This window comes from Lactuca serriola, chromosome 9 (assembly GCF_051521515.1).
Source record: "Lactuca serriola cultivar US96UC23 chromosome 9, Lser_US96UC23_V15, whole genome shotgun sequence".
Taxonomy (NCBI): domain Eukaryota; kingdom Viridiplantae; phylum Streptophyta; class Magnoliopsida; order Asterales; family Asteraceae; genus Lactuca; species Lactuca serriola.
In genome coordinates this window covers 91,632,087-91,657,969 of record NC_136416.1, presented here as the reverse complement: position 1 = coordinate 91,657,969, position 25,883 = coordinate 91,632,087, and the positions used below count along the sequence as shown (strand labels likewise).

General features: G+C 36.8%; 1 protein-coding gene across 1 annotated transcript; it reads left to right on the top strand.

Moving 5' to 3' along the window:
• The first annotated feature begins 10,427 nt into the window (after positions 1-10,427).
• LOC145073925 (tropinone reductase homolog At5g06060-like) lies at positions 10,428-11,751 on the top strand. The gene is made up of 4 exons (XM_079020395.1): positions 10,428-10,846; positions 10,940-11,156; positions 11,221-11,327; positions 11,405-11,751. The coding sequence occupies exons 1-4, from the start codon at positions 10,538-10,540 to the stop codon at positions 11,588-11,590; spliced, it is 819 nt and encodes a 272-aa protein (XP_078876521.1). The 5' UTR covers positions 10,428-10,537; the 3' UTR covers positions 11,591-11,751.
• Positions 11,752-25,883: the final 14,132 nt, after the last annotated feature.

Sequence of the window (25,883 nt, the reverse complement as noted above, 5' to 3'; positions counted from 1 at the left end):
TAAACTGACCGAAGACAAATCTCTTTAGGTACTTTGGTTTAGAAAAATTACATCTTAAAATCATAGATAATTGCACACAAAAATTTATTTATTCATGCTCACCGATTTCTAAAATGATTAAGTTCAAGTTCACTATTACTAATACTTTAGCAAACAAATCAATTCAAACAGTGCTCAGTTGATTAAACTAACAGGTTTTCTAGTGTTCAGTTCGTATCCATATCAAATTTGTTAATCAAATTTGTTAATTTAATTAACTCATGTGTGATTGGTCATCACACATGCTCACGCATTAACTTAATTATTTTCTAGTTAACCCTAGGTTCATGTTCACTAATACTAGCCATACATTCTTGTTTTCACAAAACTATATGATTCAAACAATTAAGAAGATATTCATATAAAAATTAAGAAGATATTCATACAAATCAATAAACTTGATTATTAACCTCATAATAATTATCATTAACACATAAAGATCTTCTAACAAGCTTACAAGATAAATTAAACATGAATAAAACAATCCATAAAGCAATTAATCCATAAATCAAGGTTTTATCTAATCATAAACACAAAGCAATGGGTTTTAACACCCAAATCAGAAAGTAATTGCATATAGAATCATAATGGAATGATAAACATGTTCACTTTAAAAAAATTATATGATTGCCAACATGAATCTGCTCTCCAATCCTTCAGATCGTTGCTCCATATCAGCTTAAAGGCCTTTCAGCCGCCTTCTAGACCCTCAGAACGGCTTCTTGGGGGATTATAATCGCATGAATCAATCTAGGTTGTAAGATCTCTCATTATGGCTAATTTTCTGCTCTATTTATAGGTTTCAGCGTCAACTCGACGAGTTCTTCATTAAAATCCAGTATTCCCAAAGTCAACGTCAAGAATCGTGAAGCTTTTGATCAACTCGTCGAGTTGGAGGACCTAACTCGACGAGTTCCTTTGGAATCAACATTTTTCTCAAAACACGAGAGTCGTCCGAAATTGTATCTAGTTTTCAGAACATTTTGAATCTTATCAATCAGAGTTACGAGTCATGAGATATGGGCAAAACACTGACAAGGGGTCAAGCTGTCCAACACCACCCTTTTTGCTTCTTTTTAGCTCCTTTCTCCTCCTTTTGCATTTCAACTCCCATTTTAACTGTAGTTTAATATTTCAAAGCATATTAAGTATATTTTAGTTCTAAATAGCATAAAAACATAGTATAAAATAATAAGAAAACGTCATAAATATATGCATAAAATAGACATAATCAAACTACCCCGCACCAGCCTTTTGTTTGACCCCAAGCAAAACTGATTTTATTATTATCATATCAAGACTGTAGCTACCAACATCACATAATACAATCCATTTTGAGTCTCTCCATTACTCCAAGACTGCAATGCATGTATTTGTGTCTAAATTTTTCCTAAAAACCTCCCCAATCCTAAATACTCACAATCTTCATAAACATTTGCCCACTTCTTTTGAACAACGCTCATTTTATGCATCCCTCCGAATCCATCCCTAGAAAAAATTCTTAACCTCAAGGTATTTTTGGTTAAACCCCCAAGCATACATATGGAAAAATAACCTATAAAAAAACAATAAATAACTTGAAAAATTTCTCCTTTGAATCTTTAATGATGATATTTCTTCGTCTTCATAGCTTTGTAGATTCTTCAAACTTGGCAACTCTTTTTTTTCAACTTTTTTTTCTTTTTCTCACAACTTTTTTTTTACTTTTTTTTCACTTTTTTCATAACTCACTTTTTTTCACTCAAAACTAAAAACCTTAGAAAACATATGCTTAAGTAAGGGGATTTAACTTCAACCTTTATTAGTTAAGGTATTAGTTTAAGTATAATGACCACATAAGCTCTCCTGGTTAGATTTCTAGTTTAGGCTGCAAAATGTATTATGTCATATAAAAACTAACAGATTACCTTTCATATCTCATGACTTTTCACTAGAAAATGGGAAGCCACAAATACACTATAACATGTGTAGGCTCAGGTAAACATTTAGGTTCTCATCGGATCATCCCATACAATATTAGCAAAATTTTAAATTATCACTAGATTTTTCTAAATTAAACTATTATTTTAAGTTTATAAATTTTTAAATTTTCCTAATCCAGAAATTTCTGATTTTCCAATTTAAATTCCTTTTTCGACCCCCATACCCCACACTTATTTGATGCAATGTCCTCATTACATGATAAAACAATTAAAGAACATAAATTAAAGAAAGAGAATTGGAACAAACTCTCCTGGGGTAGTAGTGGTGAGATCGAATGGAGCTCCTAAAAGTTATTTCATAAATTGTTGGCAGACTAGAAACTAGAGCAGTTGCTTCTGAATGTGAAGAAAAATAAAATCAAGATCATCGACTTCTAAAATGTGGTGCAAAAGATTGCAAACTAATGCAATGTATAGTGACCACGACGTGGGAAGTGTCGACCAGGTTGTTTTGTCGAGTGAGGAAAAATTTGTATCGCAAATAACTGCATGGCCACTACGTGGTAAGTGTCGACCACATCGTGGTATCTAGAATGGTAGCTTCTTTCTTGCGATGAAAAATTCCCTCACAACATAGGCAAGTGTCAACCTACTTCGCGTCGAAATAAAACTCCATGGCATGGGAACAGCCTTCCATGTCATAGGAATCAATGTATAGTTAGAAACACCACTCTTAGAAATAATAATCTCTAACGAAATTGACACGCACCCCACACTTATTAAAAGTCGTGTCTCCCGATCATCAACTTCAAATTCTCATACGGCTTTTTTTCACGTGACAAATCAGCATTAGACCTCAATTGTTGAAATTTCTGAAAGCCTCCGAAGAGCAAGAATTCAGCAAAGATTTGAAACATCAAGGGTATCAACATGGAAAACAAAACTTTAAACAAACTAAAAATTAAAATAAAATAACTAAAAAAAATAGAAAACCAAAATAACCAAAAAGGATATCACGATCACTCGTCTTCGTCGAAATCAAGGTACAATTAATGGTTAAATTCAGTGCATGCAAGAAGTGGTTTGTGAAAACAAAAACTTTCAGGACTTGTTATACTATTTCCTTTGTTTTCTTAGTTTGATTAACTAACAAGTAGAACAAGATTTGACCCAACTAGTCAAGAGTAGCAAGAGTTCGGTCTTCCACTTAACCATTACGATACGCCTCGCTATACTACGCCTCGTGGATTGAGTTTGACAAATCACCAAAGTAGTAGACTAAACAAGTCAGGAATTCCCTAATCGCTTGCAATCTCGAAACCCATGCAAAAAGTAAAACCAAGCAATGCGTATGATCACAAATTCCTGCACATAACAACAAAAACCTTCCCGACAAGTGACATGATATCAACGAAAATAAAATAAAAATAAAACGAAAAACGAAAAAATAATGAATAATCAAATAAACCAAATTAATTGAAAACCGTTCCCCAGCAGCGGTGCCAAAAACTTGATGTATATTTTTAATGCACTAGTTTTTTATTTATAATTCCTAGTTTATCGCATCTAAACCACAACTTATAGGCAGTGAACCTGACCGAGTAGTATAGCTTTGATAAGCCAGGGTGTCGAACATACGGGGAACGGTAGTGAATTAATTTACAATGTTTGATTATAGGCTAATTTTCAACTCTTGGGGCTTTATAATCGTAGGAATCAATCTAGGGTGTAAGATCTCTCATTATGGCTAATTTTCGACTCTATTTATAGGTTTCTACATCAACTCGACGAGTTTGGACACCAACTCGACGAGTTCTTCATTAAAATCTCGTATTCCCCAAGTCAACGTCAAGAATCGCGAAGCTTTTGATCAACCCGTCGAGTTGGAGGACCCAACTCGACGAGTTCGTATGGAATCAACATTTTTCTCAAAACACGAAAGTCGTCTGAAATTGTGTCTTGTTTTCATAACATCTTGAATCTCGTCAATCGGAGTTACGAGTCATGTGATATGGTCAAAACATTGACAAGGGGTCAAGTTGTCCAGCAACACCTTTTTTTCTTCTTTTTAGCTCCTTTCTCCTCATTTTGCATTCCAACTCTCATTTTAACTATAATTTAACATTTCAAAGCATATTAAGTATATTTTAGTTCTAAATAGCATAAAAACATCGTATAACATAATTAGAAAACATCATAAATATATGCATAAAATAGACGTTATCAAATAAAAACAAAGAGTATTTTTTTTCATTTCACACACTTAACTGAATCTATTAACATTGTCACAAAGACCATTTATTTATGTGCTATTTTTTGCAGAAAAGGACCATTAATGTGTTAAGTTTTATTGAAAGGAACTATTCATATAGAAAAATGTTTCACAAGGATTGTTTTAGGGACAAAACTAAAACTATAAGAAGCATTTGTGAAATTTTGTCTATATTTTTATACTTTTTCTTAGTAATTTAGTATATATAAAGCAAACTATAAATAATTTTAGTATATAATTTACAATCTTATCATGAATTTAACCGTGTTTATTTAGAAATGAGCTCCTTTAACAAAGGAGCTCAATATCATTTAATATGATCTTGAGTTGAACCTTAATTAGCAAGTCGAATTGGAGTAAATCACGACAAGCATAGCTCACTTATGCAAGTACATACATTCAGTGGCGGATTTAGTTCAAGTGGAGTGGGGTGCATGACCTCCACTTAAAAATGGGTCTTACCAGGAATATATATAAAAAAAATTAAAAAAATAAAAGCTTAATTTTAACCATTGGTCCCCATTGAAAAAATTGGTCATCCACTTACAACATCTCCCTTCTCTCTTCTGATTCCTCTCTCCCATTTTTTTCTTTTTAAATTTTGACCTATCATACCAATTAACAAGAACTAGAAGCAGCTGGAACAGCTTTTGGTAAGGATATCAGCTAATTGATCCTCAGATTTTACATAGGGAAGATCCACAATACCATCTTCAATTTTTCCCTTTATGAAATTTCGGTCAACCTCCACATGTTTTGTCCTGTCGTGTTGAATAGGATTTTCTGAAATTCTTATGCCAACCTTATTATCACAGAACATCCGAGTTGGTAGTCTTATAGGAAAACCAATTTCCTTCATTAGTTTTTTAAGCCATAGAATCTCTGTAACCCCTTTTGCAATTCCCCTGAATTCTGATTCTACACTTGACAATGAGACCACCTTTTGTTTTTTACTCCTCCAAGTGTCTAGATTGCCTCCTAACAAGGTATAAAATCTTGAGGTTTACCACCTCCCGTTTGGATTACTTGCCCAATCAACATCCGTAAAAACCACCAGATTTAGATGTTCATTTCTTTTTTATGTAATGCCCCTTCCAGGAGTACCCTTGAGATATTAGATTATTCTCATGACCGCTTCCATATGCTCCTTTTGCAGTTGATCCATAAATTGACTTACTACTCCAACCACGTAGGCAATGTTTGGTCTGGTATGAGCCAAGTAAACTAATTTCCCTGCCAATCTCTGATACCTTTCTTTATTTGTTGGCTTAGCCCCTTCATTAATCTTAAGATTATGTTTGACTATTATAGGGGTATCAACAGACTTGGAATCTACCATTCTAGTTTCAACAAGCAAATCGAGTATATATTTCTTTTGAGAAATAAAAGTTCTTTCTTTTGATCCAAGAACTTCAATTCCTAAGAAATATTTCAGCCCTCCAAATTCAATTCAAATTCTTTAAAAAGGTTTTCTCGAAGCTAAGTAATTTCTTTTTTATCACTTCCTGTAATCATCATGTCGTCGACATATATAATCAGATAAGTGACTATTCTCCTCTCTTTATGAAAAACAAAGTATGGCCAGCATTGCTTTGTTTATATCCATATTTTTTCATAGCCATTGTAAACTTCCCGAACCATGCATGTGGAGACTGTTTCAAACCATGCAAGGCTTTCTTAAGCCTGCAAACGTCGTTCTTATTGAATTCTTCTGAGAAACCGGGTGGATCCTCCATATACACCTCTTCCTTTAAATCTCCATGGAGAAACGCATTTTTCACATCAAATTGAAGAAGTGGCCAGTCTTTGTTTGCTTCTATCGACAATAACACCCTGATTGTATCAATTTTAGCAATAGGGAAAAAAGTTTCGGAGTAATCGATACCGTGGGTTTGAGTATATCTTTTCGCTACTAGTCTTGCTTTTATATCGTTCAATTGTTCCATCGACTTTGTATTTGATGGTAAAAACCCACCTGCACCCAATCGGTTTCTTACCTTCAGGTAACACAAATTTTTCCCATGTGTTGTTTTCCTTAAGAACTTTCATCTTTGTACTCATAGCCTCTCACCATTCAAGTGTCTCACTTGCTTCTTGAGCCGTTCTAAGAATATTTTCTGAAAGAAGAGTGACAAAGAAGGCTTTTACGGCTTCACCAACTCTTCCCCTATCTCCACCAATTGGATATTTAGATTCGTGTTTCTTGTGTTCCGGAGAGAATCGATTTGGTGGGACTCCTCTATTTTTTCTTGGAGGTAAAACATGAACCTCTGGTTCTTCTGGCTTTGTTTCTAGAACTAAATTATCATCATTAATAGTATGTAAAGTACTATCACAAGGAGATTCACTAACCTCTTATTCCTCTTGTTGGACATCTTCTGAGATCGATTCACTGGTCGTGTAAACTGGTTCGTCAGCCCCTCCTAAGTTGGTTGTGAGAGACTCGATGGCTTCATCTACCTGCTCTGTTAGAACAGCCTCAGAACAACGCAACCAATCTACAGATTCCCCGATTCTCTCCCCTGAATTCTAGGTTAGTTGTTGAAAAAGAATTCTAACTCTAAGAAGTCACAATCCATGGTGACATGGATGCGACGGGACACTGGATTATAACATTGATATCCCATCTGATGTTGACCATATCCTACAAAGACACATTTTTCTACACATGGACCCAAATTGTCTATATAAATTTTTGGAATGTGAATAAATATAGAGCACCCCAAAGATACATGGTGGCAAGGTTAAGACAGAAGGGATAGTAACTAGGCTTTCTAGTGTCTTTAAAGGAGTTTTATGTCCTAGAATTTGAGTAGGGAGACAATTAAGGAGATATACAGATGTGGCAATGGCTTCGGGCCTAAAAAACTAAGGAACTTGGGATTCAATCATCATAGCATGAGTTTTTTCTAATAAAATTTGGTTTCTTCATTCCACAACACCATTTTGTTGAGGTGTGTTAGAACATGAAGTTTAATGAATGAGCCCATTTTACTGGATAAAGCTTTGCATGGTCTGATTAACAAATTCTCCACCATTGTATGAGCGAAGAATCTATATTTTTTTGTTGAATTGAGTTTGAATCATCTTATAAAATATAAAGAATTTCTCTGGCACTTCTGATTTATGTTTTATAAAATATACCCAAGTCATACGAGATAAATCATCAACAAATAATACAAAATATTTAAACCGATTCATCTTGGAATTTGGGGAAAGACCCTAAGCGTCTGAATGAACTAATGAAAAAGTTGAATTAACCCTCATGTTACTAGGATTAAAAGATACTTTATGGTTTTTAGCAAGGACACACATTTCATACTTCATACAAGTGGATTTATTCAAAAAAAACTCGTAAATAACATCTTAAGATAACCAAACGAAGGATGACCTAGACGACGGTGCCATAACCAAAGTTGTCTGTCAACCATTCCATGAGCAAGCATGGCATGTCCCTGGTGAGTCACCTCATCAACATAGTAAAGGCCTCCTCGTTCAGTACCACACTCAATTATCTCCCTCGTAAGAATGTGCTGTAAAATGCAAAAAGTTGGATACATTAGAACCACACAATTTAGTTCCTTTGTAACTTGTCTAATAGACAATAGTTTTGAGGATAGGGTTGGAATATAAAGGCAATTTTTTAGCTTCATATTCCTTGAGAATTCAATGGCACCTCCTCTTTTAACCTCAACATGTTCTCCACTAGCAGTTTCAATATAAGTTTTTGATGACGATCCCAAATTTAAAAAATCATTCGAATCATAAGTCATTGTATCAATGGCTCCACAATCAAAAATCCAGTCTGTCATTTTTCTGAGATTAGGAATAGGGGATCGAGCCTAATAACCATTGAGTGTTTCATTCATGGTGGTGACATTTTTTTTAATATCAAAACAACAGGGTTTAAAATATTTTAGGATTAATAATTGCAGGGTTTGGAATGTAACTTGGGTTTGGAAGGTAACTTCCAAACCCTTTACCTGTTTCCTCGACATATTCTTTCCCAACAGCTACACCTACAAATCCAGCAGACGACATCATCGGTTTATCACCGGCATCCAATCCTCCAATGGCAGCCAATGCTTTGCCCCGTAGTCCCGGTTTCTCCCACCAATCTGGATAACCCATCGATCTAAAACACGTGTATTTGGTGTGTTTCTTCATATTGCAATTGGTGCAATATAGTCTCGATTTATCCTCCTCCCTTTTTTGTGATTCTGATCAGAATTTATTTCTTCTTGTCGGCTCGCAAACAACCAGCCCTAACCCAATTTCAGATGATTCAGAAGAGGAAGGTATCTGCAAGATATTGAGTCTTGCAATTTACCTACGTATAGTGGCATACACGGTTTCAACTGAAGGAAGAGGGTCTCGCTTCAATATATCTCGCTTGATTGGTTACAGCTTATCATCTATGGCTATTAGTAACCGGTATAATCTCTGTTCCTGAATTTTCTTATTGTGAATATGTATATCTCTGGTCTCCTTCATTGGGTTTGGATCTTTTCGGTCAATCGTCATCCAAATGTTTTGCAGTTTGTTCCAACATTCTTCTAACGTGTCTTTTCCTTGTCTTAATGAATTGAGCTTCTTGTGGTCAAAGATCTGCAGAGAGTCGGTTCTAGACCTGTAACTTACTGTTAGCCCATCCCAAAGAGCTTTAGTAATGGGATAGTGCAAAACATTGTTAACGAGGCTTGATTCAATGTTACGAATAAACCATGTGAACACACACTGCTCGTCCTGCTCCCTTCGCACATAGGCATGATCTGTTTTTGATGGAGGTGATGGTTCTCCTGTAAGATGAGAACCTCTCCCCCTGCCGTCGATCACTTTCTTCGTGAGAGTAGCCCATAAAGAATAGTTGTCTCCACACAGTTTTATCCCAATATATAAGTTTTCAGAATTCGTCTTTGTAGGTTGGGTTCCAAGGCCGTTTTGCAGCAAGGCTGCAATCTTCAACGTTAAATCATCAAATATTACAAGACTTTTATCTGTATCGCCCATTTTTTTATCAATTTTAAAAGAAGATCGAAATTTTGAAGAACACAAATTGATTTCCCAGAATGATGAACCATGCTTTGATACCATGTTTTCCATGGTAAAAGAAGATGATTGATAATTCTCATTTTTATTCATTCTTAATCAAGTTGATTACATCAAGAAGATATTTATAAGGATACAAAGATAAAAAAAAAATACAAAAAAAAGGATTAAAAAAAAAAAGGAAAAGAAATCCCCCAAGATAAACACCCTAAAAAGAAACCCAAAATCTCTATATTGATCATCTTATTTTTGGATATGATTATTTGACTTATTCCAACACTTAGCACAACTGCACAACGCTGCTGCAGCACTGCCAGAGGCTTGACAGTCCTGATGTTGCTCAAGCTCACCACCGGCTGACCAACGCCATCTGCCGCCGCACACGACCCACCATCGTCTCCGGAAAGTTTGTAAGTCTATTCCCCTGATTTTGTGTTCAATTTTCATAAATGGGTTTGATATTTTGAAATCTGATGTTGAGTTCCATTTATAAACCGAAAAGGGTTTATTATACTTTTGATATTCTGATTTATGAACTAGTTTTTGCTTTGTGAAGTGATTTCTCTTTGATTTTTGATACTCTCGACTGATTCGTTTTTTTAGATGGATTTGAAATGATAAATGTAGGATATGGGTTTTGATCAAGGTTCTAAATAACGTAAGGCGTGACTTGGCGGCAATGTCAAGCCGCAAGCTTTTCCGAGCCTTGACGAGTCACGACGTTTGTAAGGCGTGACTTAAGGCGACAATTTTCTATATAATTAATATTTTTATATGTATTTCCAACTATTATTCATTTTTATACACATATATAAGTTAAGGCGTCGTTTTGGCAAAGCTTGGCGGCAAGTCCAAGCCTTGGAGTCGTGGCGCGCCATGCCGAAGCCATGGCGAGCTTTTTAGAACCTTGGTTTTGATTGTCTCTCCTCCAATTCTAGAAAATACGTTTTGTTTATTAAAAGTATTTGTTTTTTAATTATCATAATCATATCGTAGGATTCAATGGTCAACCAACCCGTCAATGGTCAACAAACCGGTCAATGGTCAACCAACCCGTCAATGGTCAACTGTGCCCCACTCTGCCCCACTTGACTTTGGGGCAATATACCCATTTCTCGGCTGATAAACATTGACACGCTATTTGAATGTGTTAGTTGGAGATAATTTCACAAACAAAAATGCTGGTTTGCTGCGATCGATTGGGTGAATGTGATTATCATTGACGTCGAAAGAAAATAACCAACACACTCGAAGCATGACCTCGATACCAGCAAGCTTCTCCGGTCAGGTCGGAAATTCCCGATGGTCGCTAGCCGGAATGAGTGCTCTGGTCACCGGTGGCACACGTGGAATCGGCTATGCTGTGGTGGAGGAACTCGCTGAGTTAGGGGCAAGAGTACACACATGCTCACGTAACGAGTCTGAACTCAATCAACGCTTACAAGAATGGTCGAGGAAGGGCTTCATCGTCACTGGATCTATCTGCGACTTATCTTCTCGTCCCCAACGACAACACCTCGTTGAAAAAGTTTCCTCGCTTTTCAATGGCAAGCTCAACATCCTCGTAAGTTCTTGACTTCTTCCATTGTTGCCCAATACTCAAGCTTTTGAGCAGTTATCAGAAGAGTTACTTCCATAGTATTAATGTTTCCTGTAGATAAACAACGTTGGGATGAGTATAGTGAAACCTACTATAGAGTATACAGCAGAAGAATACTCAACGCTCATGGGAACCAATTTCGAATCTTGTTACCATATGTCTCAACTTGCACATCCTCTTTTAAAGGCTTCTGGAGTTGGAAACATTGTGTTCATTTCATCTGTTGCAGGTCTGGTTCATGCTTCTGTTGGGTCTGTTTACAGTGCTACTAAAGGTATGGTTAATTTGTCCCAACGTGCAACTCTATATGTGTATTGATGTCTGATTTACATGTACAGGTGCAATGAATCAGCTTACAAAGAATTTAGCCTGTGAATGGGCTGAAGATAACATTCGGAGTAATAGTGTAGCACCATGGTTCACTAAAACCTCCCTTATTGAAAATGTAATTGATCTTGTTCATCGTCCTTTTTTTTGTGTACTGATTGATAATGGTGGATTCGTATACGTATCTTTGTTTAGTATTTGCAGGGTGCTGATAGTAAGGAGTTTGTGGATGCTGTGGTGTCAAGAACTCCTATGAAACGCTTTGCGGAAGCCAATGAAGTTTCATCTCTGGTTGCCTTCCTTTGCTTACCTGCTGCTTCTTACATCACTGGGCAAACCATTGCTGTTGATGGAGGATCTTCAGTCAACGGTTATCCGTAAGTGCAATGTTAGGGTCTTTTAGTGAATGCTTGTGAACTTCGTTTTTTTTCAATTAATATTACTTGCTATTTTGTTTGGAAACAAACACCATGCTTGTATAAATACAAAAACACAAGAATGTAGTTTTGAATTGAAGTTTGATGGTTGAGAAAATTTAAGCATCATAGTAATGTTCATTGTATTCTATTTGAGGGTTGTAGTAGGGTTGTCACTACAAGGATCGAGCCGTGTGCACGCGACAATTATTGACTCTAAAGCTTATACCGACGACATGTGGTCTGGAAAAAGTCGTCGGTATAGGCCCGTCGGTAAAAGTAGAAAATGTCGTCGGGACAGGAGTCGTCGGTATAGCATAGTCAGTCCAAACGACATGTCGTCTGCAAAGGATCGTCGGGATTGATTTTGGAGGAAATAAGAAAAATATTTATGCGGACCCTATACCGACGACTTGTGGTCGGAACAAGTGTGACCCTATAGAGACGACTTGTCGTTTGGAAAAATTGAACAATACGGACGATATGTGTCTGGAATGGGAAAATAGTTTTTTACAGTTATAAAGCTATATCGACGACATGTCGTCGCTATAGCCTTTGTTTTTTTTTAAAAAAAAAAAATCACAGGTATTGTTATATATACCATTTAAAACAAATCCAAAAGAGATATTTGCATAATAATATAAATATAACATAATATACCATTAAAATCCAAAAACATTTAGTAAACATAACATATCATTCAAATTCTACGACATAACAAAATAACAAAATAACAAAAAAAAAAAAAAAAAAAAAAAAAACAAGTTTTCAACAAACATTGTTGTCATTATCATTCTAGTTCTCATCTTCCTCCTCATCACCACCATCATCAACATCATCATCATCGTTATCATCCTCCGCAAGTTCATTGGATGTTTCGGGGTTATTTTGTGAAAACATATTAGGATTAAACTGGAATTGTGGCATTGGTTGTGGTTGGAAGTTTGGAATGATAGACGCGAAAGTGTTATTAAACATTTGGTTCATTTGTAGCATTTGATGTTGCATGATTTGAATTTGTTTGGATAATGCAGCAACTTGGGGATTATCTGAAGATTAGGATGTGGAAGCTTTGGAACGTTTGGTATGTTAATTTGGAAATAAATTATTGTTGATGCTTGGTTTCCTTCCGATTCCGCGAATATGCCCACGTCTCTCACTGTGGGCACGAGCGAGGTATTGCTCTTCATTTAACTTTTCGTTCTCCTCGATTTGTGATTGCATTCAGATCTTCTCTCGTTGAATGTTTTCCTAAAATAAAGAAAACAATAAAAATACATTAATTAAAAAAATAACTAAATTTATACACTAAAATAATAATAATATACCTTAAACTAACTATAATAATAATAATAATAACATATTTATCAAACAACTTATTAACTTTTTTTATTACTTACCCAAACTTCTTCTGCTTGCGGTGTACTCCTTCTGCTTGCTGTGTACACCAACCCCGACTTTCTTTAAATCGCATCTGTCTCCAACCGTCGATATGTTGTGGGTCTTGTCCATTTTCTCTCTATAATAAGCCAAAAACAATTAATATATTTATATAAATGTTAATAAAAATTTTATAAAATACAAATAAATTTAATTACCTCCTCACGTCGTCTGTCTGCATATGTTCTACTTCCATGAGAACTCGTAAATTGAAGTTTGGACCTGCTTTCTTTACCTTTGTTGCACTGCTTCCTATAACCCTCATCCAAAAAAAAAAAGATCGATCATCTTATCCCAAGCTTCGTCGTCCATATCATCCGGTGGACATTGTCTTGCACCTTCCACATCATTATATCCACCAACCCCATAAAAATACTTTTTCATGTCATATTTGTGTTGCTTATAAGTGATGGGTTTTAGCCATAAGAACTTTCCTATGTGCGCATGCAAAACCCTAATGCTTGGATCTAGGCTTTCTAATAAACATGCTTTGAATCCAAGTCTTCTAATGACTAATTAGGTTAAATAACAATATTGAAACAGATCTAGAATCATACCTTTGAGTTCCTTGTTGATCTTGAGGTCTTGGAGTTTCTAGAGTCACAAATGTCACTCCTCTAATGGCTTACAAACACCAAAGCAAGGAGGATGATTTGGGACAGAGGAGAGGGGAGGAATTTCGACCAGAGGTTCCTTACTTTTGGTCAGGTGTCGAATTCCCCATGCCATAGGGTCTATTTATACTTGTAGACTCCTTAAGGGTTACAACCTAAACCCTAATTGGATAATCTTCTCTTAAGGCTATCCAAATCCATTCCTTAGATATCTATATGGACGGTTTTAGCTATCCTAAAACCCTTAGAATTCGTCCAAAGCATATCCCAATGGATTTACAGTCTAAAGTTTAACTATCAAACAATTGACAGTTTATACCCCTTTATTTAATTAATCTCTTTAAGTCACCAAATTAATTCTAATTAATTCTATGACTTATATTAATCAAATAACAAATATATTATTCACTATATTATTCCCATAATATATTAATAATATTTACTCTCTCTTATTAAATCATCCTATCAAGTTGCTATGGTGAAGGCAACCCAAAAAGACCATGCACAACCGGGTCAAGTACTTGCCCAATATAGTTGCAGCCTTAGACACTATTCCAACAGTCTCCCACTTGGATAAGTCTAGTAACTATACAAGTACAATTCGGTTTGCAATCGTAGCTCTCAAAGACGCTGTCAACTCTGATCTAATCAATCTTGTCCTTTAGATAAGGGAACGTACAGTCCTCTGTTAGATATCATGCTGACAATCCTATGGAATGGTTAGTCAAGCATTTAGGTTTCTCGATCTCTAATTTATTTTGACATAGAACTTAATCGAACACATCAATTTAGTTCTGACCGGGAACGGCACATAAGTCAAATCAAATCATCGAGCGGCCGAGATATCGCTTTTACCTTCTTAGATAAAAGTTACAGATAAACTTCGACTTATATGCATTTACTTATTCATTAACCGACTATACACAACAATGCGTTTTATAACACCGAGTTACTGATGCGTTTTTGCATTATCAATGTACAACCAATTAACAAATAACAAACCATATATCTAGGTTTTAAGACTATATGATATTATCGTCTTGCGATCACCTTTTTATATCTTATTCCATAAGGTGATTCCAGTAAGCGCGGGTTTATTCCAATGCTCAAAACTAGTTCATAAGCACTCATGAACGTTGCAGCAACCCTTTGCTATGTCTAACACCATTTAGACAATCTACACACCAATTCATGACAATCTTCATTCATATCTACTTCCAACATATGAACGATTGTGGACAATTTGAACAATTCTATTATTCCTAATAATTTCAATTATTTTGGAAGTCAAAACATGCAAAGTGAAACAATAGCTAAACAATTAACATAAGATAGTAACATTACTCATAAATAAAACTCCTTTATTTAATCATCAAATGTCAATTACATTTATCTATTACACGTTTCTAATACTATCTAATCTATGCTAATATCATCCTTCAGCCCAATACTCCTAGCATGCTGCAAGTGCTTAACCCTACTCAGTCCCTTCGTAAGCGGATCTGCTAGGTTATCTTCTGATGATATCCTCTTCACTACGAGTTGTCCTTCTTCTACACGATGTCTAATGAAGTGATACTTTCTGTCGATATGTCTTGATCTACCATGATCCCTCGGTTCCTTGGTCAAGGCAACCGCGCCTTCGTTATCACAGAAAATCTCCATTGGCTCATTTATGGCAAGTACAACTCCAAGATCACCGATGAAGTTCTTTAGCCATATCGCCTCCTTCGACACTTCGCTCGCTGCAATGTACTCTGATTCGCACGTTGAATCAGCTACGGTTTCCTGCTTGGAACTCTTCCTTGTCACTGCTCCTCCATTTAGGGTAAAGACCCAACCCGACTGCGAACGGTAGTTGTCCCTGTCGGTCTGAAAACTGGCGTCACTATACCCTCGCACCTTCAAGTCATCACTCCCTCCGAGGACTAAGAACCATTCCTTCGTCCTCCGAAGGTACTTAAGGATATTCTTCACCGCAATCCAATGTGCTTTGCCAGGATTCCCTTGATATCTGCTAACCATGCTCAAAGAGAAGGCTACATTAGGGCGAGTACAAGTCATAGCGTACATGATTGAGCCAACTGCGGAAGCGTATGGTACTCGGCTCATTTCTGCTATCTCAGCTTCGGTACTCGGACTTTGAGTCTTACTCAATTTGGCATTACTTTGTATCGGTAATTCTCCCTTCTTTGAGTTTTCCATACTAAAACGTTTTAGTACCTTCTCTAAGTAAGTGTTCTGACTAAGTCCAATTAGTCTCTTACTTCTTTCTCTCACTATCCTTATTCCCAAAATGTAAGAAGCTTCTCCGAGGTCCTTCACAGCGAAGCACTTCCCGAGCCAGGACTTAACTTCCTGTAGAATCGGGATGTCGTTTCCTATGAGTAATATGTCATCGACATATAGAACGAGGAAGCTTACTATACTCCCACTGGCTTTGACATATACACAAGATTCGTCTTCGCTTCGTACAAATCCAAACTCTTTGACTTTCTCATCGAAGCAAAGATTCCATCTGCGAGACGCTTGCTTAAGTCCATAAATGGACTTCTCAAGCTTACACACTCTATTCGGATGCTTCGGATCCACAAACCCCTCGGGCTGAGCCATGTAAACATCCTCAGCCAACTTTCCGTTAAGGAAAGCGGTCTTGACATCCATTTGCCAAATCTCATAATCATGAAATGCGGCAATTGCTAGCATCACTCTAATAGATTTAATCTTCGCAACTGGTGAGAAGGTCTCATCATAGTCAACTCCGGGAGTTTGAGTAAAGCCCTTCGCGACCAATCGCGCTTTATATGTGTGTACGTTCCCATCCACGTCGGTCTTCTTCTTGAAGATCCATTTGCACCCAACGGTCTTACGTCCGGGCACGTAATCAACCAAATTCCAAACTTGGTTATCATACATGGATTGGATCTCGCTATCTATTGCCTCTTTCCACTTTACAGACTCCGGGCCTGCCATGACTTCCTTATAGCTATTAGGTTCATCAAGGTTTACTAGTGTACCAATATACGTGTCCCCTTCGGTAGTAATATGAAAGCCATAAAACTGGGGATGAACTCTAACTCTATCAGAACGTCTAAGAGGTAAGGATTCGTCAATCGGTTCAACCGGAGTTTCCTCCTCGGGTTGAGTGCCAACGGTAGAGGTTCCTTCATCTATCGACTCTTGAATCTCTTCAAGTTCGATTTGCCTCCCACTGTCTCCTTGGCTTATGAGTTCTCGCTCTCGGAAAACTCCTCTCCTCGCAACGAAGACAACATTGTCCTTCGGTCTATAGAAGAGATATCCAAAGGATGTCGGCGGGTAGCCGATGAAAATACATCGCTCACTTCGAGGTTCAAGCTTGTCGTGAGTATCTCGTCTTACGAAAGCCTCGCAACCCCAAACCTTGATATGTGTCAACGAGGGAGCTTTCCCTGTCCACATCTCGTGAGGTGTTTTGGCAACCTTCTTAGTAGGGACTCGGTTAAGGATATGGGCGGCAGTCTCTAAGGCATACCCCCAAAAAGAGATTGGTAGTGAAGCACGACTCATCATAGAGCGAACCATATCCAATAAGGTTCGATTACGCCTTTCTGCCACACCATTCAACTGCGGTGTCCTAGGAGGCGTCAATTGTGAAACTATTCCACACTCCTTGAGATAATCGTGGAATTCAAGACTTAGGTACTCTCCTCCTCGATCAGATCGAAGCATCTTGATTTTCCTGCCCAATTGATTCTCTACTTCATTCTTGAACTCTTTGAACTTTTCAAAGGTGTCTGACTTTTGCTTGATTAAGTAGATATACCCATATCTACTATAGTCATCGGTAAAAGTCACATAGAAGCGGTTCCCATCCTTCGTGGTTGATCTAAACGGTCCACATACATCGGTATGTATTAGGTCCAATAGACCCTCGCCCCTTTCACATGTACTCGTGAAGGGTGACTTAGTCATTTTTCCAAGTAAACAAGACTCGCATGTGTCATCTTCCCTAAGGTCGAATGACTCCAACACTCCATCCTTTTGGAGTTGGGCTATGTGTTTCTTGTTGACATGTCCAAGACGACAATGCCACAAGGATGCTATATCCATACTAGTGGAAGAATCAATATTCAAAACATCATTTCCTAAGTTATCAACAATCATAACGGTTTCATATATTCCATTACATGGTATAGCTTCAAAGTAAAAGACACCATTTAGATAAGCCAAAATAGAACCATTCTCATTATTAAAAGAAAATCTAAATCCTTGTCTATATAAACCATGAAATGAAATGATGTTTCTTGCCATTTCTGGCGAATAGCAACAATTGTTCAAATCTAAAACTAAACTATTCCTAAGCACTAAAGAATACACTCCAATCTTGGTTACAGGCGACGATCTTCTGTTCCCCATGATTAGATTGATCCTTCCTTGCTCCACATCCCTACTTCTTCTTAGTCCCTGCACATTAGAACAAATGTGATAACCACAACCGGTATCAAGAACCCAAGAAATAGCATGATTAGAATCGTTAGATTTGATTGTGTATATACCTGCGAAAGATGGCTTGATCTTTCCCTCTTTGATTGCTTGCAGGTAATCTGGGCAGCTTCTCTTCCAATGTCCTATCTTGTGGCAGTGGTGGCACTCTGCCTCCTTCGGGTTAGAGCAGGGCTTAGTGGGATCAACTTTGGTCCCACTAGAAGAGGCACCATCTCGGGCTTTCACCTTGCGATAGTTCTTCGATGAAGCTTTCCTCTTCTTTCCCTTTCCTTGACCAATAGCCAAGACAGGAGCAGCGGACGGATTGGGAGTAGGTGCAACAGACTTGTCCTTGAAGTTGCTCTCAGCAACCCTCAAGAGACCTTGGAGCTTGCTTAGGGTGACCTCTTCTTTGTTCATGTGGTAGGTCATCCTAAATTGGTTGTACATCGGAGGCAAAGAGTGAAGCACCATGTCGATCGCTAAGTCTTCACCGAAGTCAACATTTAACTTGCGAAGGCGGTCGACATACCTTTGCATCTTTTGCAAGTGCACGGTAAGAGATTCTCCATGACCCATCTTCGCGGAAATCATGTTAGTGAAAATCTCATACCGCTCTTGTCTCGCGTTTTGGTGGTACCTCTCCAATAAGTCTTGGTGCATCTCGTACGGGTACATGTCCTCGTAGGACTTTTGGAATTCGGAGTTCATGGTAGCAATCATGATGCAATGTACCTTCGTTGCATCTCGCTCATGAGTTTCAAAAGGGGTGATTTCGGCTGGAGTAGCGATTTCGGTGTTGATTTTCTCGAGCTTCTCATCAAGGACATACTCCTTGTCCTCATAGCGAGCAATGGTGCGAATGTATCTTATCCATTCGCTAAAGTTCGTTCCATCGAAGGTGACCTTTTGGCAAAGGCTCATCAACGTGAAAGAACTAGCAGCAGTGTTGTTAGCGTTCGACATCTACGATTAGAAAAAAAAGGACAAAGATAGATTAGAATAAGAATCCCTAATTATCACCCAATAAGAAAATTAGGGCTAGGATCCAACAATAACATTTACATACTAGAAAAGGGATGCCGTAATCTAACATGCAAATAAATTGAAGGTAAGTGAATGACGATTCACTAATTCTCCATCACAAAACTTAAACTATTAGTCCTAAGTGTTTTTGAGAATTCCTAGGTTCGGATGAGATTCATTGAAACTATCCAATGGCATGTTTAAATCCCGATATGCCTCTCTTGTTTGTGACTGGGATGCCGAGGATCACAAAGCGGGTGTGAATTACCATGCAAATTCACATGGTGCCTTCATTGTAACGATCACCTATTCGATGTGCCGGTAAACCACACACGCTCCATCGAACTATGATATACAATGAATCACCCTTTGCCACCTTCGCTTAGAACCAATTAGTGTGCCGGTAAACCACACACGCTCCACTAACTTCTTAGCAAGGTGCAAAGTGTAATTTCATGGGATTGCATCAATTCACTTTTCCTAAAGTAACTAAGATTGGGAAATTTTTAAAATATGTGTAGTTACTTTATATTTCTTATTATACTTTTAATGAGAGGATGAGGTTGCCCTATCCTACCCGTTCGGCTAACGACCCTCCACCAATCAAGCAAGCGGTGGGTGTGAGTGTACACCCATTAAGCGCCATTTTATAGGCCGCAACCTTATACCCACCTTATAGATCGGCTTCGTGAATGAGGCCTACTAACGGTAAGACTAGCATTTAGTTATACATATATATATTATACTAGTAATATCATATTAGTATAGGGTTGTATTTTAAACCTTTTAAAATCTAGGGTTTTGAAATTTAAGTTGTCTAAATTAAAGCTTTTAATCACAAATATAAATTTCAAAACTTGAGGGCAAGTTTTAAACATTTAAAACATGGAGGATCAAATAACAAATAATTCCAATTAACAATTAATATCCTAATTATCTATATTTGATTTTATTCAAGATAATTACCAAAATAATTAAAATAATTAATTAATTATCATATAAGGAAATCAAATATTTTATTAGTTGATAAATACCTTTAACTAGATCAAGATAATAGTCATATATATCAAAAAATCGGATTTAGATTGATCTATTATGATTAAGGTAAGTTTCCATAAGATAATTATGAAAAAATCCCGAATCTGGCCATTCCTGACGCCTGGACTCGCCGAGTGCACAAGGGGACTCGCCGAGTCAGGCCTACTCGCCGAGTCCACCTTGGGACTCGCCGAGTCAGTGACTCAGAAACCAAAAAAACGAATTTTGCAGGTTTGTTTCAGTTAATCAAGCAACAATTTAAAGAAAACCAAGCTAGGCTCTGATACCACTGATGGGTTTTAGCCATAAGAACTTTCCTATGTGCGCATGCAAAACCCTAATGCTTGGATCTAGGCTTTCTAATAAACATGCTTTGAATCCAAGTCTTCTAATGACTAATTAGGTTAAATAACAATATTGAAACAGATCTAGAATCATACCTTTGAGTTCCTTGTTGATCTTGAGGTCTTGGAGTTTCTAGAGTCACAAATGTCACTCCTCTAATGGCTTACAAACACCAAAGCAAGGAGGATGATTTGGGACAGAGGAGAGGGGAGGAATTTCGACCAGAGGTTCCTTACTTTTGGTCAGGTGTCGAATTCCCCATGCCATAGGGTCTATTTATACTTGTAGACTCCTTAAGGGTTACAACCTAAACCCTAATTGGATAATCTTCTCTTAAGGCTATCCAAATCTATTCCTTAGATATCTATATGGACGGTTTTAGCTATCCTAAAACCCTTAGAATTCGTCCAAAGCATATCCCAATGGATTTACAGTCTAAAGTTTAACTATCAAACAATTGACAGTTTATACCCCTTTATTTAATTAATCTCTTTAAGTCACCAAATTAATTCTAATTAATTCTATGACTTATATTAATCAAATAACAAATATATTATTCACTATATTATTCCCATAATATATTAATAATATTTACTCTCTCTTATTAAATCATCCTATCAAGTTGCTATGGTGAAGGCAACCCAAAAGGACCATGCACAACCGGGTCAAGTACTTGCCCAATATAGTTGCAGCCTTAGACACTATTCCAATAATAAGCTCTTTGGCAGTCGCTCTGTACAGTCACTCGAACGGCTTCCCATAGATCTGTACCCTGATACATATCAAGATTAAAATATGTCTGCAATAAAAAAAACAAATTTAATTAGTAAAAAAATATTTAAAAAGTATAAAAATTTTCACATATAAAAAGTATTTTTGTACTTACTTCAATCTCAGGATACATAGCTTCATAGTAATGGAAAGGAACACGTCTCCAAGTCCTATAATGGAGTGGTACATGATCTGCCACAAAGTGTCACACCCCCAAACCAAGGATGACGGGAACGTCCGGGGGAGGGAATGACTTCATGTATAGTATCATAACAACGAGTATAATAGTGACCAAAGCAAACACAACCATACTTAATATAATTGAAAAAGTTACATCATTGTATGAATTACATGTTTCAAAATCAATTACATTATGATGTCAAAATGTATTAATTGACGTCTTTGCGTCTCGTCCTCAAAAGCAATTGGTTACCTGTTTCACTGGTTTCCTGAGAATACAAGTAGTTTTGAAAGAGTGTCAACAATTAAGTTGGTGAGTTCATAAGCTTTTGGATGTAGTGTTTGAAAATCTTTGTTTGTAAATGTAACATATACTCAAGAAAAATCCGATATTTTCTTTAGAAAATGTTATGTAGTCCTAAATCCCAAGACCGAATGTATGAGTGTGTTTCATAATTGTAATGAAATATGTAGTTTACTATAGATAAAATCCCTTTTTGAAATAGAATCTTCCGTAAACTTTAAGTGTTGTTAACTCCCTATGTGAGTCGCTATAACCATACTACAACTGGATGACCTGATACAACGTTTTTCAGACGTTAGAAATGTTATGACATTTGTCACCCGTAGACCTACAGGTCCCAATGTAGCTAGCAGCAAGGTGTGGGGTGTCAATCTCAATATAGATCTATATACAATTATCACGCTCTCCCTATAAAAGACTCCGGTTATAACTTATAGGAATTTTTAACCCGTACTCTAAGAGTACAATTGAAGAATTGTCTCACAACTTACGTTAACAAGTTTACATGTGGTTTGAGTGTAAAGCCTTTTCTGTGGTGGGAGTAAATCCCCTTTTTATGTAGTATGTTTGTAATGTAGAATCCATAAATTATACCTATTTTAGTTTATTGCACGTGTTCGTATTGAATTAAAAACCTTTGTCATGAATGACTAATTTTTGTTTATGATGTTAAACTAACAAGAAATACATTCAACATTTAGAAACTTATGGTATGCACCTTGCTCAACATTTTACAAGGTGAAGTTTAATATTGTAAGTTGTTCAATTAACTTTTAACTTTTCTACGCTGTTTTAGTAAATTCACAGAAAAATCATATGAAGTCGAAAACTGAATCCGTAAACTCTGAGAGTTTATAAAATGTATCTATTTCGTTCATAATTTTTATTATCATTTTTAGAAGTCTCTAACTTGTATGCAAATGCTCATATTCACAGACCGGTCCGAATTTGTTTCTGAAATGATAGGCAGTTTTGTAAAAATCTCCATAAACTATAGAAAAATCGTATGGACATGTACAAGTGGTCATTACAAAGGTATAAACCTGAAATACTTGCATGTTAAACAGTTTTGAAAGATATTAAGTTTAAGATGGTCAAAACAGTCCGTGAATAGGACTCAACTTTTCTGTGAAAAGATGAAGTAGGAGTTTGAGTGATGTTAAGGTGATTTAACTTGTATCCCCCCCCCCCCCTAATACTTAAAGAAAACATGAAAATATAGGGGTATGAACTCACCTTGAGTGATTTTATGGGATGAGTTTGGAAGAAGAGAGGTTTCCAAGTCAAGAACACTTGGGAGGTGCTTGAAGATTTGAAGATCCTAGGCACAAATATGACGATATTTGTGTAAGAGATTCGTGATTTGAGTGAAGGAGTGTAGAGTATTCAAGAGAAGGATGAAAATAATTACCAAGAATGGAGGAGAATGCTCAAGAATAGCCTTGAAATCTCAATTTTAGAGAGAGAAAGTGAGAGGGAAATGGGTTTTGTTTTTGGTGAGAAGTGTGAAGTATTAGAGGAGGTAGTGTTTGTTTATGATTTTGTTAGAGAATCATATGGAGTGTTGGAAGCTGTATGAAAGGAAAGGGATTTGATATGGTAAGTGTGAATAGTGACTGGAGGTTGTCATAGAAAGGGACATGGGAGGTGGCTTGTTGTCATAGTTTTATGGGAAAAGTCAAAGTACCTTCTTCTACTTTGCACTTTTATCCAAATAAATTTTATGGATTATATCCTAGAATTCTCTAGGATATGGATATTTTGTGATCTTAGAGGGTTGAACTTTATAAAATATGGATTTATATGAAAATCCCGCGTTGAAATTACCAAAAACATGCTTAAAACGTGAAAAGGGTCGAAAACCGGGAAAATGAGGCGAACTACCGAAGTCTGAGGTGAGGGTTCGGTCCTTGGAGCTTAGAACCGAAGGTAGGTTCGGTCCGAGAGGTCTCGCGTACGAAATTGTTCGAGTGGGAACCAAAGGTGGATGGTAAGCGAAATGGACCGAAGGCGAAATGGACCGAACTGCTTGAAGCCGGACCGAACTGCAAGGAGGCGAAACTGAAGGTGGCTTCAGTCTTAGGAGTAGGTTCGGTTCTAATGGAGGGGTTTCGGTCCTTTAAGGTTGTTTTTCCATTAATATTCCTGTTTTGAGTTGTTTTCGACTAAATTAAGGGTCGGGGTGCCCCGAGTGATTATAAAAAGTTGAAAGAGATTTTGAGAGAGATTTAGGAGAGATTTGGGAGAAAGAGAGAAAGAGAGAGAGAGAGAGAGAGAGAGCGAGTGAAAGAGATTTAGAGAGACTTTGTTTGTGACCTTTGTGAGTGTTTAGCCTCAAAATGCAAGGTTCGTAAGCCCGGTTAAACCTTGTTTTGAGTGTTATACGCCCCCGGAGGGTATGTAAAAATGTTTTATCGAGTAGTTCCATCACTTACCATGATTAGGGTTTAAATTTTCTGAACACGTGAAAACTCAAAGTGACACTTTGCATTAAGATAGTAAGTTGTACAATAGTAAGCATACTGTAAACCCTAATATACAAGGGTTAGATGAGTTGACCGGTTTGACTTGTTGACTTTATTTGACTTTAAATTGACCAGAAATTGACGGTGGTCACGCAAAGTTTGAAATAAACCTTGTCAACATTTTGCCATTTGTAGTTATGAATCTATAGGTCCCCCCGATGCTATCAATTTCCACAGGTAAAGGTTGACCATTGTGATTGAACTTTTTTCGCATATTTAAGCATCTTCCTTTTCCATGTCGATGTATCGGGTTTGCTACATTGACACATAGAACTAAAAATTTAGAAAATTAAAACTTTAAAAATATATCCAATATATTTAAGAATTTCATGTAACTTACATGATTAACAACCCGCCGATATCTTGTCTGCACGCTCATGTGGAGGTCGTTCCCCACCATCTCCTCCATGCCCCCTCGCAACATGTGTAGCCATCTGTTTAAAAAATATTAGAAAATATACTAAACATACTTTTAAAAAATAATAAACAATTTTAAGCAATCAAAATGTATAACAACTGTAACATACCATCAATCAGAATCATCACTCGAATAATATACATGTACAACATCATCATTGATAAATTCGTCATCGTTTATGAAATCATCATCATTATCTGAAGAGTACTTATCACCACCATCATTGTCATCATTAAAGAAACTATCATCATTTATAGTAGGAGCCACACTTGATTCACCATCGTCATCGTTATCTAAAAAGAACATATCATCACCGTCAACGGAGTATGTATCATCATCATCATTATCATCACCTAAATCGACAACCAAGGGAAAATCATTTGATCGAGTATCATTCACCACATCTATCTCATTAACACCGATACTTAGATGATCCCAAAGTTTTCGATGATGAACATCTTCCACAACTCTCCAGTTATTGTTTCGAGTAGGATCTTGGAGATAAAACACTTGTTTAGCTTAAGTGGCTAAGATGTATTATTGATCGTCATACCATGTTTTACTGACATACCATTCATGAATGGTATCGATAACAACCATATTCATTTTACTAATTAAACGTCCATTACCTAATGATGCATTGAACCATTTACCATGAAAGAGTACAACTGAATAGCCATGTAAATATTGCAACTCTATGATGTCCTCCAGTTTACCGTAGAATGGTGTACCGTCTACTCCTAATGTAAGGATGACACTATTTTGAGTAGTACGTTAGAGATCATGGCTAAGCACAACAAATCAAACACCATTTACTATGCAGGCAGTGTAAGAAGTTGCATCTAACGGACCATGTGCCAACGTCTTTAATTCGTTAGTACAGTCCGAAGGTGATTCTCTTTCGAGGCGATAAATCTATAAGGAAATATAATATTGTACATTTAAGTAATAATATAAATTAGTTTTATATTATAAATTAGAATATAAGGTATTTACCTTTCTTTTGAACCATGGAGGAAATTCTGTTTTCAAATCACTTTCAGATGATTCTAATTTGAATTCGCTAGATGTGAGACAAAACAATTAGAATAATTTGAAGATATGATAGCACTATCGAAAAAGTAGTTAAT